At 41.6% G+C, this 16,758-nt stretch overlaps 1 protein-coding gene across 1 annotated transcript in view; it reads right to left on the bottom strand.

The window, feature by feature from the left end:
* The window catches only part of CCDC190 (coiled-coil domain containing 190), a 70,906-nt gene extending 54,464 nt beyond the window's left edge, over window positions 1–16,442 (bottom strand). Inside the window, exons 1-2 of the mRNA XM_072127062.1 lie at window positions 16,167–16,442; window positions 10,161–10,360 (exon numbers count right to left, since the gene is read on the bottom strand). Coding sequence (XP_071983163.1) covers window positions 10,161–10,350 — 190 coding nt within the window. The 5' untranslated portion in view covers window positions 10,351–10,360; window positions 16,167–16,442. The remainder of the gene's footprint in view (window positions 1–10,160; window positions 10,361–16,166) is intronic.
* Between the last annotated feature and the right edge of the window lie 316 nt (window positions 16,443–16,758).

Here is a 16,758-nt window from a genome sequence, read left to right as displayed (position 1 = left end):
GAGGGACGGGGTGGCTTACGCGTAGGGGTACAGTCCCGCACAAAGTCCTGGGTGGCTATATAACGTTCGACCAGACCAACCAGCTGGTCTAAATTACCTGGGTCACCTTGACCTACCCAGCGCTGAATGGCAACCGGCAGAGTGCGCACAAAACGGTCTACCACCACCCTCTCCACTATTTGGGCTGGGGTTAAAGTCTCAGGCTGAAGCCACCTTTTTACCAGGTGCAGTAGGTCATAAGCTTGAGACCTGGCAGCTCGGGATTCCACAAACCCCCACTGATATACACGTTGGGCCCGCACATAAACATTGACTCCCATGCGTGCCAGGATCTCACCTTTCAACTTCTTGTAGTCCAGGGCATCCTCCTGAGTGAGGTCAAAATATGCCTTTAACGCATCGCCAGTCAGGAACGGGGCCACCACTTCAGCCCACTGGTCAGGCTGCAGCCCCTCACGCTCTGCCGTTCTCTCGAACACCGCCAGGAAGGCCTCTACGTCATCCTCCGCTGTCAGCTTTCTCAGCGCAGTTCGGACTCTCTCTCTGGCCGCAGGCTGTAGCTGGGTCACCACTGTTGGAGTCTCACGCAGCGCCTTTATTTGTTGTAGCAGTAAGTCGTTAGTCTGTTGCTGGGCCTGCATAGCCTCAGAGTGTGCAATCTGCTGTTGAACATTAGCTTGCACAAGTTGTTTAATCAGCTCCTCCATCTTGACCGGTGATGCTAGCTGAAACTTTGCAGGTTTAATCCACGACATGCAATGGTGCCCAGAAAAAACTCCGGTTTTGCACCACCCTCACTGCGTTTTGCCCGCTCCAAGCCACCAATTGTGGGGTATTGCTCAGGTATAAGCTAGGTAGCGGTCGCAGACAGAGGGAAAGAGACAGTTCTCAGTTCAGTTCAGTGTTTATTCACACCACAAAACAAATGGAACAAAAATCCAGCATTGTCTTCATGCTTGTTTAAAACATAAACATACAGACCAGGCTTGGCCTTCTCACCCAGTAGCAGGGTCTTCACAAATAGTCCAAATTGTTGGTGTAAGTTCACACCTTGCAGAAGCTGCTGCATAGCACTTAGTCCATTTAAAGTCCAAAAACAGCCAACCTGTCCTCCTAGACAGGACACGTGTTTGCTCTTGGAACAAGCTTCTCCCTCCGAGACTAGAGCTCACTCCACTCTCTTGTGCACACTTCCAGCTCAGCTTTGTTAGCTGGAACACCCTGAAAACCCGGTTTGGACCGGTGCTTGAAGTTTGGTCCGGTGCTTGATTTCAGCTTGCTGCATTACTCTGAGCAACACAAGCTGAGAGGATAATACCTCCCATCCAGCAACAAACCCCTGACTGTGTCACAATATATATATATATATATATATATATATATATATATATATATATATATATATTATATGACGGCACACTATGTATTATATATTACATTGCATCACAATGTATTTATGATATACTATATGGTGGCACGATGTATGTATTATATATTCTATGGGGGCACGCTGTATGTATTATATACTCTATGCCTTATAAGATAACAAAATTAGCACCTGGTCTGTAGACCAACTGCCCCCACTGTGAGTTTCCTGCCCCATCAATAGAATGTAAACTGGTTTCCTGTGTCCCTTGAATGGAATTTTTAATTGATACAGTCCCTTATGCTCCAACCATGTGTCCTAAAATGCCTACTTAAAATAAATCACAAAAAGAAAACCTTAAAATGGGAGCAATGAAGTCGACAAAAAATGACATCTCACACAGCTCTGTACACCATAGTATCTAAACACGGGCCTAATTTACTATGTCGCAAGTTGCCAACAAGGAGGCCACTGGATTCACCATCCCAATCTAATGCATATGTATAAAGGTGAGGGCATATAAAACATAACTTTTACTAATAAGGTTAAAAAAGAAAACAACACCAAAGTAGATCATAGCATGAAAATACTCATCAAGAATAAAAAGTAGAGGCTGACCAACAGCCAAAGTCAGTTTCTCTGTAAGATACAGCAATTGTCAAGGTTAGATGCAAACACAAACAGCATAAAGTATGTGAACTCAGATGGCCTAACCATACATTTAGCCAGCCTATGAGGCAACCGTGGATCCCTGAGCAAACACATACAGCATCATAACTATAGACTCACAGATGGGGAAATAAGTAAACATATAGGATAAATATGGTCAGATCTCACCCATCCTGAAGTAGGACCAGACGAGGGTTGTAGACGATGGGTCTCAGGCACATCTAGGTCAGGAATAGGTAGATGCACTGCCCCTAGTGAGCCCTCAACTTCACTCACCCTAGTCCCCAGATATAGCTCCCGTCCTTACAAGGACAGTCCCAGGCGTTCCCTAGTCATAGACTCGCCCTAGTAGGCCCTGAAGGTGCTATAATTCAAAATAAGCGTTCCCGACGCGTTTCCAGTGCCACAGGTGGTGGTACTTTCTTCAGGGGAATCATGCCAGTATTGGGTCCTGCTGCAGGAAAACCGACAGTGGTCAGCAATATTGGATTAGCAATGGCCTAGTCCATTCCTGTAGCAATGTATAATACAGAGTGAAAGTATTTGAAGGTTTTGGGTGGTTAGGTTGACACCCATCCCTTCCACCCACCTTCCTCTGATTGGTCCGAGTAACTCTATCCAGTGTGGCCAGGTCATGACCTACCGGTGGTATACGAGGCCACACCCTGTCAGGTGTGATCTAATACCTATGGTGTTGAGACTGGGCGGTGCAAACCTGTCCCGGGGCATCTGTTTACTTACCCCATTGCATCGCCGTCATCCCTCACGGCGTCTCCTCGTGGTGGTAGGCACGGACCCTGTACTTCCGGTCCGGCCTCACACTATCGCGACACGTCACTTCCGGTGCCGCGAATCGTCACTTCCGGCATCCCGGGGCGCGTCATCGGGTATCGTCGTCAAGGAGATGTGAGAGTGAGTAGGGGGCGTGGCGGGGCACAGCCTGTTATTCCGGCTGCCTAGCTAAACGCCTCCTTAGAAGATTCACACAGGATCTAGAGCTCGACATTGGATATTGACGGCTAACGCCCCATCCATCCATCGAGCCTCTGATCCATGGGAATCCTAAGTTGTCTGACTGGCCCCTACAGTAAAGAATATTCATCAGGGGGCACCCCAGCACCAGGAGAATACCCAGAAGGGCTAAAATTATCCCTGTGTCGGGGCTACCCACTACGCATTCAAAACCTGAGGGAACATCACACGGTGGCCAGTACATAAGCAAAAGAAAAGTGACACTCATAAGGAGGAAGTGGTCATTTTGGCTGGTTTAGAAGCATGGCAAGCTCAAACCGTGGCTACAAGAACACAGTTGTAGTATCCTTACATTCCTTCTATAAAGATAGTCCCAGATATCCAAAAAACACATTGTATTAAATATTTTAAATAAATGATGCAAATGACACATTTTCGTTAAGACCCTTGGGGGATACCGTATCACACCAGAATATCCACTTGGCCTCTCTCTGAAGGATGAGACGGTCCCAATCACCCCCTCTTGGGTTTGGTCTCACCACATCGATACCCATAAATCTAATGCTTCCAACATTACCCGCATGGTGCAAGTTGCACCATGCGGGTAATGTTGGAAGCATTAGATTTATGGGTATCGATGTGGTGAGACCAAACCCAAGAGGGGGTGATTGGGATTATTTATTTCCCCATCTGTGAGTCTATAGTTATGATGCTGTATGTGTTTGCTCAGGGATCCACGGTTGCCTCATAGGCTGGCTAAATGTATGGTTAGGCCATCTGAGTTCACATACTTTATGCTGTTTGTGTTTGCATCTAACCTTGACAATTGCTGTATCTTACAGAGAAACTGACTTTGGCTGTTGGTCAGCCTCTACTTTTTATTCTTGATGAGTATTTTCATGCTATGATCTACTTTGGTGTTGTTTTCTTTTTTAACCTTATTAGCAAAATTTATGTTTTATATGCCCTCACCTTTATACATATGCGTACACCATAGTATGACAAAGTTATTAGTCAGAAGATGGCAAAATTACATTTTTTTTCATCCACATTTGTTTAATTTTTGAAAATGTAGTAAAACACAATAAAACCTATATAAATTTGGTATCACCATGATTTTACCGAACCAAAGAATAAAGCAGAGATGTTATTTGGAGTGCACATTGGAAGTGTTAAAAACTGAGCCAAATGCATTTTTTTTCCAATTTCAAAATAAGCCCTCACACAACACTGTACACGCAAAAATGTGAAAAAGTTTTTTTTGAAGGAGGAGAGCGAGAAATGAGGGAAAAAACCCTGTGTCCTTAAAGGACGTCGACCACCAGGATGAATGATTGTATACCAAGCACACTGACATACTGGTGTGTGCCCCCTCTGGCAGGATCTGTTCTTCAATGGAGCCCCTAAGACTAATTTGCATAATTTTAAAAAGCAAAACCACAGCGGAGATAGCTAAAAGAAGAGCAGATCCCCAGAGGTGGCACACACCTGTTTGTAACTGTGCTTGGTTTACAAACCTTCATCCTGATTGTAGATGTTCTTTAACCCCTTAGCGCTCTGCGCCGTAGCTGTACTGCGCTGAGTCCCGCGATTAACGCTCAGCGCAGTACAGCTACTGCGCAGAGCCGATGCCAGTTCAGATGATTGCTTGTTCATATCCCATGGTGGATCATGTAAAAAATGTACAAAATAATGTTTTTCAATAAAAAATTACTTTATAAATCACTAAAAATGCCCATAAGCCCCAAAACATATAAAGAGAAATATAACGCTCAAAAAAGTCTAAATCATAACACAAACCACACATATATAGTATCACCGCGTCCGTAACAATGCATAGAATAAAACTAAATAACTATTGAACCCATATGATGAATGCCATAAAAAAAACGTCAAAAACCCGCCATAAATTATGATTCAACAAAACATATGTACTCCAGAATGATATTGTTGCAAAGAACAACATGTCCCGCAAAAAACAAGCCATCAACCAGCTCTGTAGCCAAAAACGTAACAATGTTATGCCACTTGGAAGACAGCGATGCAAAAATGATAGATTTTTCCCCACATTAGGGTTTTATTTGGCAAATTTAGTAAAAAATAAGAAAAAATATTCATGTCTGGTATCGCCGTAATCGTATCGACCCATAGAATAAAGATAACAGGATTATTAGGCTATACGGTGAACACGAAAAAAAAAAGTAAAAAATCCAGTACAGAATTGATGCTTTTCTACTCATGACCTCAAAAAAAGTTCCAAAATTTTCAACAATAGGGGATACCAACCCCAAAATGGTAACACTGGAAAAAGCATCTCGTCCCGCAAAAAAAATGCCGTCACATGGCCCAAATAACGGACAAGCGAAAATTTTATAGCCTTCAAAAGGGGGCAACCAGAAAACTAAAATCCTGGCAGCTGCAGGGTGCTCCTTCCCTTCTGCGCCTCGCTGTGCCCCCATAACACAAGTAATGTCCACATGTGGGGGGTCGCTGCACTCAGGAGAAATTGTAGAACAAATTTTATGGTGAGTTTTCTCTTTTTATCTTTTGGAAATGTGTAAATTTTAGGGCTAAATGAACGTATAACCGACAAAATTTGACCATTCTAAATTTCACCGCCATTTTGATTCAATTACTATGAAGATCTCAAGGGGTTAACAATCTTTGTAAATGCTGTTTCTGATAGTTTGAGGGGTGCAGATTTGAAAATGGGTTGGTTATATAGGGGGTTTTGTTGCTAAATATGTAAAATTTGATTTCAAACAGTATTTATCCCCAAAATAGTCAATTCCGAAAATACGGAAAATCGCTATTCGATTTGTAGGCCGCGTGACGTCAAAATAAATTATCCAAACATTTCAAAAATTATGAAAATGTAAAGTAGACAAATGGGAAATGTTATTCTGCAAGTTATTTAGGTGGTAAATCTATCTACCTGAAAACGCGGTGATTTTGAATTTCGAAAATGGCAAATTTTTCAAAAAATTCATCGTTTTTTTCTTTTTTTTGTAAATAAACGCAAAACTTATCAGCCAAAATTTACCACTAAAATGAAGTACAACATGTGGGGAAAAAACAATATCAGAATCACTTTGATAAGTAACAGTGTTCAAAAGTTATTACCACAGGAAGAGACACTGGTCAAATTTTTAAAAAAAGTTGCGAGCCTTAACCTGCAAACAGGCTGCGTCCTTAAGGGGTTAAAGGGTTAATATATCCCTTTCTCTGGAACCTAAACAGGTCCAGATGGTAGGGTGTTATTTCAGCATAGACCATCCAGCCCATTTAGTGAGCAGGGCCACCGAGTTCATTGGACTAGTAGTGCATAATGAAGTGCCCATATAAATTTCTAAACCTGGGTAATTGCACGCTATAGCCAGGGGCGTAACCATCGACCAGTTGGGGGAGGGGTCATAATTCACTGATGCATACCTCTGGCCCCCTCCCTCTGTGCTGGATGACTTGCTGCCTGCTGGAACACTCTCAGGAAAGCTGGCCCGAACGCTGGCCCGCCTGAACACCTGAAACTCCGCCCGCCAGATCACAGAACTGAAACCCTGCCGGCCAGATCACACACCTGAAATCTGCCCGCCCAATCACACACCTGAAACCCTGGCCGCCTGAAACCCCGCCCACCTGAAAAGCTGCCCGCTTGCACACACGCCCGCACACCTGCACACCTGAAAACCTGCCCAAACACCCACCTGGCGACATGGCTGCCATCCTGGACACCCAATGAATATTTTTTTATGTGCACAATATATATGTATGTGTGTTTTTGTATATGGTGTGTATGCGCGTTTGTTTAGTACAGAAATGTGTATAAGTGTATACATTTATGCATGTTGGTTCAATTATAGAAAAGTGAGGGCATGAGTGTAGAACTTAATCCCTTAAGGACTGATTCTCAGTTAATTATTATTCCATGCCATGTACTGGGAAGCTGGAAAAAAATGGGGTGAAATTGTGGGCTCTGATTTTAATACTTTCCATGCAACCATTGCATACATATATGCAACCATTACAGCCTATTGCGCTCTAAATGATTTGTCTCCATTATTCTTTTGGTACAATCACGGTGATACCAAATTTACATTGGCGCAATCGCGCCGACTTTCAAACAACACAAATCGGGGGAGTGACTGTCAGACAACCCGACTGATTCGTACTAAGCGCGGGATTTAAAATTGAAATTGTGTTGCAAGACATGCAATTACATGCACCGTGAAGTAGATGGTGAACTCCGGCGGATCTGAGCGGGGAAGCGACACATGCAGGATCTCGGGCACACGATCTTGGTGAATCGCGCTGGACTTCATCCTTGTCGGACAGTACGGATCGGGATCGCGACCGACCGGGTAAGTAAATGTGACCCAATGTGTACAAAAAAAGAAAATTGTTTCCCCATCTTCTGGTGCTAATAACTTTTTCATACTATGGTTTAAAAAGCTTGTGTGATGACATTTTTTGCTAAATGAACTAACGTTTTCATTGCTACCATTTTAAGGACTGTGCAAACTTTTTATTACATTTTTATGTGATGTAAAATGGTGTAAAAGTTTCGGACATTTGGCTATTTTCCGTTAATGGGTTCACCGCTGATATTAAGCATTTTTAAATTTTGATAGATCTGGCATTTTGGGATGCCTAACGTGTTTATTTAGTTTTATACCAGTTCTAAGGAAAGGGGATTTGAATTTTTTGTTTTTTGCAGTATATGGCATTTTTACATACGATTCATTACAGTGAGCCACTGGCACATTGTAATGAATCTCCAGAATCCATATAGCATTTGTTCTGATGCAGACCCGAGGCTGTCATGGCAACCAATCACAGTCCCTGATGATGTCACAGGGAGCAGCAATCTCAACAAACATGGCGGCGCCCACGAAATCAATGCTAGCACCATTTGTGGGTATTAGCAGTAGGTGTTTGCTGCAATATGCTGCGAACCAAACCTCTGTATGAAGAGGGCTTACCCCTGATCCCACTTCATAGACCCTTCCTAGCTCTGTACGGCGCAGAGCGTGAAGGAGATATAAATATATAAATGTGTGTAAATCTATAAACATGTTTGTACAAATATATATTTTTTTGTTTTTCAGGGGAAAGGGGGCCCCATGCAGAAGTTTGCCACGGGGCCCAGCGTCTCATAGTTATGCCACTGTTTTGACTCTACCCTTTATGTCTATTATATGCAACCATTACAGCCTATTGCAAAACTTTGACCCGTGCTAATATACATAGAGTTGCCCTTTCTTTTTATATATTTCCTATAAAGGTCATGTTTTAATATCCTGCATTTTTACTCAAGTGAATTTGATTTAATTAATAGGGGTAGATACACAATAATCATTGATTGCCTAGAGTTGAGCAGTAATGGAATAGGGATTTAAGTGAGAAAATGCGGAAAGTGAGAAAATGCGGAGACCCAGCTTGAGAAGACCCAACATTATTTCTGTGAGTGTTATAGGATTCAAATTCACTACAGATAGTGACTTCATTTACTGTAGGAAGAGATCTACACCCCAAAGCTAGAAATTGTAGATAGTTTGTGAGAGCCAAGAGAGTGACTTTACATAGGCAGTTTCAAGGTTAAAGTAATTTAAAAGAGCACCACCGTCCACCTGGTCCCCAATCTTCCATTTTTTGCCTGAAGATTGTATACCGTATATACTCGAGTATAAGCCGACCCAAGTATAAGCCTAGACCCCTAATTTTAACACAAAAACTGTAAAAAACTATTGACTTGAGTATAAGCCGAAGGTGGGAAATGCATTGGTCACAGCCTCCCCAGTATACAGCCAGCAAGCCCCCTTTAGCATATAGCCTGCCAGACCCATGTAGTATATAGCCTGCCAGAACCTGTAGTATATAGCCTGCCAGCCCCCTCTAGTATGTAGCCTGCCAGCCCCCTGTAGTATATAGCCTGCTAGCCCCTATAGTGGATAGTCTGCTAACCCCTGTAGTGTATAAGCTGCTATCCCCTGTAGTGTACAGACTGCGACCCACTGCAGTATACAGACTGCCACTCCCCCCCCCCCCCTAGTATTTAGCCTGCAGCCCCTGCCCCCAATAAAATGCATGTAGGAAAAAAACAAACAGTGGACTCACCTTCCGACGCCCCCGGCAGGTCCTCTTCTATACAGCGATGCTCCCGCATTGGCTCCATGTCCCTGTGCGGTCTGATCGCTAACATCATAGTGCGCACATAGTAGAATGTCAGCGAGAGGCTGCTGTCACGATCCCTGCGATGAACAGTGCCGGGACACGGAGCCGATGCAGAAGCATCGCTGTATGGAAGAGGACCTGTGGGGGGAGCGTCGGAAGGTGAGTACATTTTGTTATTTTCTTGACTCGAGTATAAGCCGAGGTGAGGTCTTTCAGCTAATTTTTTGTGATGAAAAACTCGGCTAACACTCGATTATACATGTTAGATTATTTCCATTGTTATTCATCAGTTCTGGCTTTAGTTCACTGCCTCATCTTCTCTGTCTCCCTGTGTCACTATACTGCAACAGAAATTCAAGTGCCTTTTCAACCACTATCAGCCCAGATACACTACCTCTGCCTCAGGAACTATAACCACTATCTTCCCACACATGTGTGGCTCCCACATCACTTACGCCAGCACCCAGGGGTTGTGGGCGTGTTTGACTTACTTGGGAGCTGTATTTGAGCTTGGCTTAGAGGAGAATTTAAAGGGGTTTTCTTAAATCTTTAAATTAAATCTAAAACTGATTTATAGCTGTTACCTTTAATATTGCTGTGTAGATCCCAGCAGGGCAAAAACAGCTACAAGTTTATAGTTTGTTTAAAGATTCATTTCAATTTTTATGTAAATGAAATGAAAGGAAGGACAAGTATGCATCCTCCTGCTCCATCAATTAGCAAGAATGGGATCCAAGTTCTCTGAAGATCTGAGGGTCCCATTCCTGTGAGTGGTGGGGTCCCGGAAGTTAAACACTCACCGATCAGATATTGTATTCCCATCCTGTGAATAGGGGATAACTTAAATACTTAGGACAAGCTTTCTTAACCCTCTTGGTCTCTAGGCTATACTGCATCATACTATCCATCACTGCCATAGACATATCTGAAGCACAACAATGTCAGGGGGAATCATATATCAGTAATATTAGACTGTTTTCACCTTGCTTGATCCTGATGAGATCCTTCTGTAATCGTTTCTGCTCCTTTGTCATGGTGCTCATGTGATAATGCTGAGCTTCCTCAATTTCCTGAATGCCATTGTTGAGCCTTGCTTCTGCCCTCTTAGCCCCACGTCTTTCAGCTTCCCATTGCTTATCCATATTGGTACCGAGATTTCTTGAACGCTGCATCACTTCAGAGCTGATTAAAGACATCATATCAGTGTTATACATACCTCCCAACTTTTGGACGAGAGAAAGAGGGACAAAAGCCCCTCCCCCTTTTCTAAACCACGCCCGTTGTCCCACCCACAAACATAGTATAATATTGAACTTGACAGTCCCCACATAGTATAATGCCCCCTAACTTTGGCCACCCCCCGGTGGACCCGTATAATACCCCCTAATGCAAATCTGCAACATATAAAACATATACATTTTATATATAATTTTATACAAAGTTTTCCACTTTTATTTATCTCCCCAAACTTACACATAATACTATCTACTCCTATCTACCCCTCCCCCTCCTCACATGGTGTGGTCCTTTTTCTCTATCTTCCTCATAGTGGCCTCCTGTCCTCTATCCTCCTTCTTGTAGCTCCTGTCCTCCAGGCTCCTCCTGTGGCTCCTGTCCTCTATCCTCCTCCAGTGACCTCCTCCTGTCCTCCATCCTCCTCCTACATCCTACTCCTTTCCCCAGCCTCCTCCTCCTGTCCCTCAGCCTGCTCCAGCATCCTTCTGTCTTCAAACCCTCCTCTTGTCCCCCAGCCTTCTGCTGGTTGGGAGGTATGGTGTTATATGTAACGTTATAATATTGTTCATTTCATGCTTGAATTAACTTTTAATTCTGATGGCAATTTTTTAAGCTATTAAACTAATTTATGCTGCTTGGACCCCACTGATTCCAACAAATCTCATTGGCTATCCAACAAGTGTCCTCTTTACAAGCAAATGAGCACAGCATGCAGATGTTAGTACATACTTATCAACAACCATTAGCAGGACTTACAAGCTCCACCATACCTTGGTGGTTGCTGATCAATTTTATAATGATATGCAAGTGAGGTTGCCCCTTGTCTGGGCGTCATCTCAAAAGAAGGGACGTAAATAGCAACAGCTAAGGGGCCCAGCCACACGACCTTCCACACAAAAAAATGGAGGTTGTGCCCCATTATATACATATTAAGCTGCACATTGTGCAGCATAATGGGGCTTTTTTACTAAGGGTCCCGCGGGCGCATTTTTGTCGGTTTTCCCAACTTTTTGGGGATCACGTCAGGGATTGTGTCGCACACGATCGCTTTGTGTTGCAATTGCGCTGGCTTTCACGTGACACAAAACGGGGGCTGGCTGTCGGACGATGCAACGGATTCGGACTATGCGTGGGATTTAACATTTAAATTTGTGTCGCAAGCCAAGCACTTAGATGCATCAGAAAGAAGAAGGTGAACTCTGGCGGACCTGATCAGGGAAGTGACACATGCAGGAAATTGAGCGCACGATCTTCATGAATCGCGGCATAGTTCATCCTCGTCGGACAGTCCGGATCGGGGATCGCACAGAGACCGGATAAGTAAATATGCCCCAATATGTATATAACAGTGTACAGCTTCTACAGTACACAGCTAAGTTGGCAGCTCAGATGAGAAATGTTGGGGGAGGGAACAGCAGGAATCAAGTATCTCCACTTCCTGACAAGTGCTTGCCCACTTCCCACAAGTTGTCAGCAGCTACTGGGCCCCAAAATAAGAAGACTGCCTGACCCTTAGATATATGTGGGTGGATTTATATGATGTGCATGCTATATGTGTGTGCATATGATGTGTATATGCTTTTATGTGATTTATATATAATGCATGTATGTGCATGTGAAGTGTATGTTGTCTATATGTGATATGTATATGCCAGAAGTGTGTATATTGCATAAGGTATGTGTATTTATATACTAGATACACAGTATATGGTACTGTATATATGTGTATATATGCTGTATGTGTGTGTATATGGTCTATTAATGCTGTATGCATATGTGTATATATAGTGTGTAAATACTGTATGTGTAATAATATGATGTATATACTATATGTCTATATGAGAGACGTCACAGGGGTAACCAGGTTATGATTAAGATGGATCCCGTCGAAACGCGTTAACTAGCCGTTGTCCTCGTGTATGTTACATTTTATTCAATAAAGGAAGCAACATTGGGCACTAGTACCCCTGTGACATCTCTCGTGTTGTGCCGGTTCGACTACTTTTTCTCTGCATATACCATACGGCTATGGATGGATCTTTTCCGTGCACCAGAAGACTCTCATTGTGTGTACAGCCAACAACGATCTGAAGGTTGGGTGAGCCGGCTTTTCTTTTCACTTTTATCTACCTTGTAGTGGAAGTGGTATATTTTTGTATATGTCTATATGTGTATATAAGAGTATACACTGTGTGTGATAGTATAAACATGTGTGAGTGTACAAATATGTGTTTTTAAGGAGGAGGGACCCATTCATAAGTCTTCTATGAGGCCCAGCATCTCCCAGTTACGGCTCAAAAGTAGGCCAACTTTTATCTATAATCACTCTTGTGCCCTGATTGTTTCTAAAGCCCTCTCCAGCTTTTGCAGACATCACTGTTTTCAATATTAGGAGTGAAATCATGCTCATGAGCCACTGCCACCCTTCACAAACTGAGGTGTGTGGTGCAAATTGGCTTTAGCTTTATCAGACATTATTGGAGTAAAATGCACCAGAGAAATAGCAAAAATACATGTCCTGTCCTGCATAACTTCCCTATACAGGCAGTCCCCGGGTTACATACAAGATAGGGTCTGTAGGTTTGTTCTTAAGTTGAATTTGTATGTAAGTCAGAACTGTATACTTTATCATTGTAATCCCAGCCAGAACTTTTTTGGTCTCTGTGACAATTGGATTTTAAAAATGTTGGATTGTCATAAGAATCAAGATTAACAATAAATCTTTATTACAGGCACCTGTGATAACAGTTACAGCTGTTTATTGTAGCCTAGGACTACAGTACAATAAATAACTAATATCCAGAGGTCCGTTTGTAACTAGGGGTCGTCTGTAAGTCGAGTGTTCTTAAGTAGGGGACCGCCTGTATATGTATATTAATTGATATTTGATGCCGTATTAACTGTATATTGAATCTCTTCCGTGACAACCAAAGCATTACCTTTTGCTTTGAGTCAAGCTTTACCTAAACACTGATGTTTATTAAAGTCAACATTAGCATGTAAATGTTGACTCAGCAGTAATAGAAGGAGCTGAAAGAAGTATAAAACCAATATAACAATACCCTTAATCAATTAAACACCATTTACCCCATTTCAGTATCCTGACAGACATTTGCAAAAGCAATTTTTTACATTTCTGGCATTAAATAGAAGTAAAAACAAAAGACAACCCTCCCTGTCTCAGAAAATGTAGAATAGTGTGATTAAAATCTCATTGTAAGTATTGAATAGGGCTAACATCCACTGTAAAAAGTAGCAGTGGATAAGGGGATAAATGTTGGTAAATGTGATTTCACACATTTTTCACTTTGGAGAGAAAACAAAATCATCTTTACTACCCATAGAAACTAACCACAGCAAACCTTTTGTTTCTTATAGTACTGTTAAAAAATGAAAAGTCTCCTGTGATTGTATATAGTAAGCAACAAAAACTGTTTTCCTTCCACATCTGATTTACCATTTTTTGTAGAAAATTATAATGACCATATGCCATTCCAGGTAGATCCCCAGTGGACTGCACTCCAGGTACTTAAAATTTTCTAAGCTGCTTGCTTACAATCAAAATCCCCTAGTGGAGGATGAGTGGCTATAAGTCTCCACATGTCTACAAGACATCCCCTAGTGGAGGAGAACTATTACTTTCCGACCCTGGTCAAAAGTCTCTTACTCAGCTAAATCTGTTCCCTAGACTGTATTGAAGAGATGCAACCACATGTAAACAGTGCTGCCTACTGTCTGCAATCTGTTCCTTCTGGAATAGATATACAGTTCGGTCTTTAATCCCACATCATGTCATTAGGCCTCCTGACAGTCCTGCTTGATATTAACAGGGCTGCCTTTTATCCCATCCTAGAAAACGTATTTGCTGATTTCAATCTACGCAGACATTAGAAGTCATGCACAACGCCAAGAGGTGAGGTATTGACACTATCAGGGTGCATCCCACTCCAACAGACCAGCAGGTGAGGTGAATGAGGCTGTCAGACAGTTGCTGACAGCAAGTTATAAGGGTCACCTCACTGGAAAAATGGGAATGGCCCAGAGCCCCCATTTCCACAATGGCCCTTTGATATTAGAAGCGTATGAAGATGAAGGATATACAGACTGACTCCATAAAAAAATGCAGAGAACTGAGCAGCTAAAGTGCTAATTTAATCTTAATAGCCATTGTCCTTGAGTCAGTTTGTTCCAACAAACTCACCCAGTGTGCATTCAGTAGTTAACCTAAAACTACCGGGCTAATGGGCTAGATTTCTTCAGTACAGTAACATAACAACAGCCCTGAGGAATATAAAGCAATGGCATTCTAACACTGTGACTTGGAGTCACAATCTCATTTCAAGGTGGCATATAGGCATATAAGAAGAGGGAAAAAAGTGAGTAAATAACATCACTCAGCTACAGTTGTTTGCAGCAATCCATAATTTCTTTTGTCAATGTCAATTTTTTTTACATTTGCGCAAGGGTTCATATTATTATAAATGCTATACAGCTTATACTTTAATAATAGTTGGACTTCCATATTTTACCTGCATTACTTACTGAATGTTATGCTTTTCCTATCCAAGTGCTCTATAGGCACAAATAAGACAGGTTAAACAGACTTATGATAAAATTATACCCTGGGTTACCTCCTCCTCGGACTGTGTCATGCTTTAAGAACTGGTCAAACCACATGATTAGATATGACATTTTTCTTTACTCCTTTGTTAACCCATTAAAACATGGCCTGGAAGCACCTCATGACAAGCATTTTTACTTTGTTCCTTTATTTCTGTATTTCAAGATACATATTTTTTGTAATTGTAGTTTTTTCTTTATATATGCATAATAAAATGTATTTTCTATGAAAATACAAGTTTTGGACAGTTTATTCTTCTTATATAATTTTCTATCCAATGTGCCTTTTTTAAAGACAAAGATAGTTTAATACTTCAAAACCTAGATTTTTTCTCTGTTCCCTCATTCTTGCTTCCCAAAGCCAAAGCTTTCTAATTTACATGTGATAGTTGTTTTTATAGGCTTTTTTGTGAGAAATTGTATTTTTCAGTGACTATGGGGCTTATTTACTAAGGGTACGCAGATCGCAATTTCATCAGATTTTCGAAATTTTCGGGATTTGCGACGCTGTGACAGGTATTTAACTGGGTATTGTGGCGCACATGATCAGATTGTGGCGCAGCTGCCCTGGCTTTCCATCAATGTTACCTGTACATTGGTTTTTTTATGTCAAAAAAAGAATATCCTTTAGCTTTCATCCTGTTGTTGAGTATCATGTAGGTCTGTGTGCATTTGCCCTTAACATGCTCCAGCTCCAGTTTCCAGAATTGTGACAGCCTTTAGCTCCTTTGCTCTGCTTGCCTTAGTGGGTCCCAGGGATGGAGGGCAGAATCGGGAGCAGTTTTATTTTGCTTGCACTTGCCCCAGGCCTCATGGGTTTTCATTTGCTAAAGTAAATGCACCAGACATCTTGCTTTTCCCACACTGCATTCTATGCATCACATTTATTACATGTTTTAAAACATTTTTTCACCTCACCAACAAGCATTTTCTATGTTAAATTTGTATTTTTTTAAGAAATATATATGGTAAAATATACCTACAGTATGCAGCATTTTAAATAAGTTACAGAACCATTAAAATTAACTTAATTAAGTGAGATAAGGTGTCTTAATTTTAGGTGCAATAATTTTCCCAATGATGCCATGTAGGAAACTACTCTCACAAAAGCATAAAGAAAAATTGTTCTTACCACAAGTTGAATACCCAGCAGAACAAAGTTGTCTTCTCTTTGGTTGACTGATGTAAACCACTGAAGAGATGATTCTAAAATATAAATCTGTACATATAATGTATAGCACAGATTTTACTCTGACATCACCTGCATTTTCATTTTTTTAACAAATATTCACTGAGTGACATGCCCTGTAACTTTGCATTAAGATGGAGATGGGGCAAGCTTTTAAAGCTCTTCAGCATTCTTTACTCAATTGCTTACTGACAGAGTTAGTAACAGTCACAGCAATAAATACTTCATTCTTTGTGATCCTACGTGAGAAGCAGCATTATAGAGGGAAGGTGATAGCTCATTGGAGATACTATAGTTACTGTATTGGCAACAAAGATATGCAAATAGCCACACAAGCTGTGCACATTTCATAATGCAATATTACAGTGCTATTACCATCAGGACTCATACATACATGTTTTGAAGGAACATTTGAATAGATTGTTTATGGCATTCAGAGCAAATAGCTATAGGAAACTTTTTTAGCCAGATATACCCCATGCAGAGCAATATAGCAGATTATAGTCATAGTATTGTATGTTGGAAAAAGTTGCAG

This window comes from Engystomops pustulosus, chromosome 10, assembly GCF_040894005.1.
Source record: "Engystomops pustulosus chromosome 10, aEngPut4.maternal, whole genome shotgun sequence".
Lineage (NCBI taxonomy): Eukaryota > Metazoa > Chordata > Amphibia > Anura > Leptodactylidae > Engystomops > Engystomops pustulosus.
Note: the sequence above shows the minus strand (reverse complement) of the source record. Positions and strands in the feature narration are given on the sequence as shown.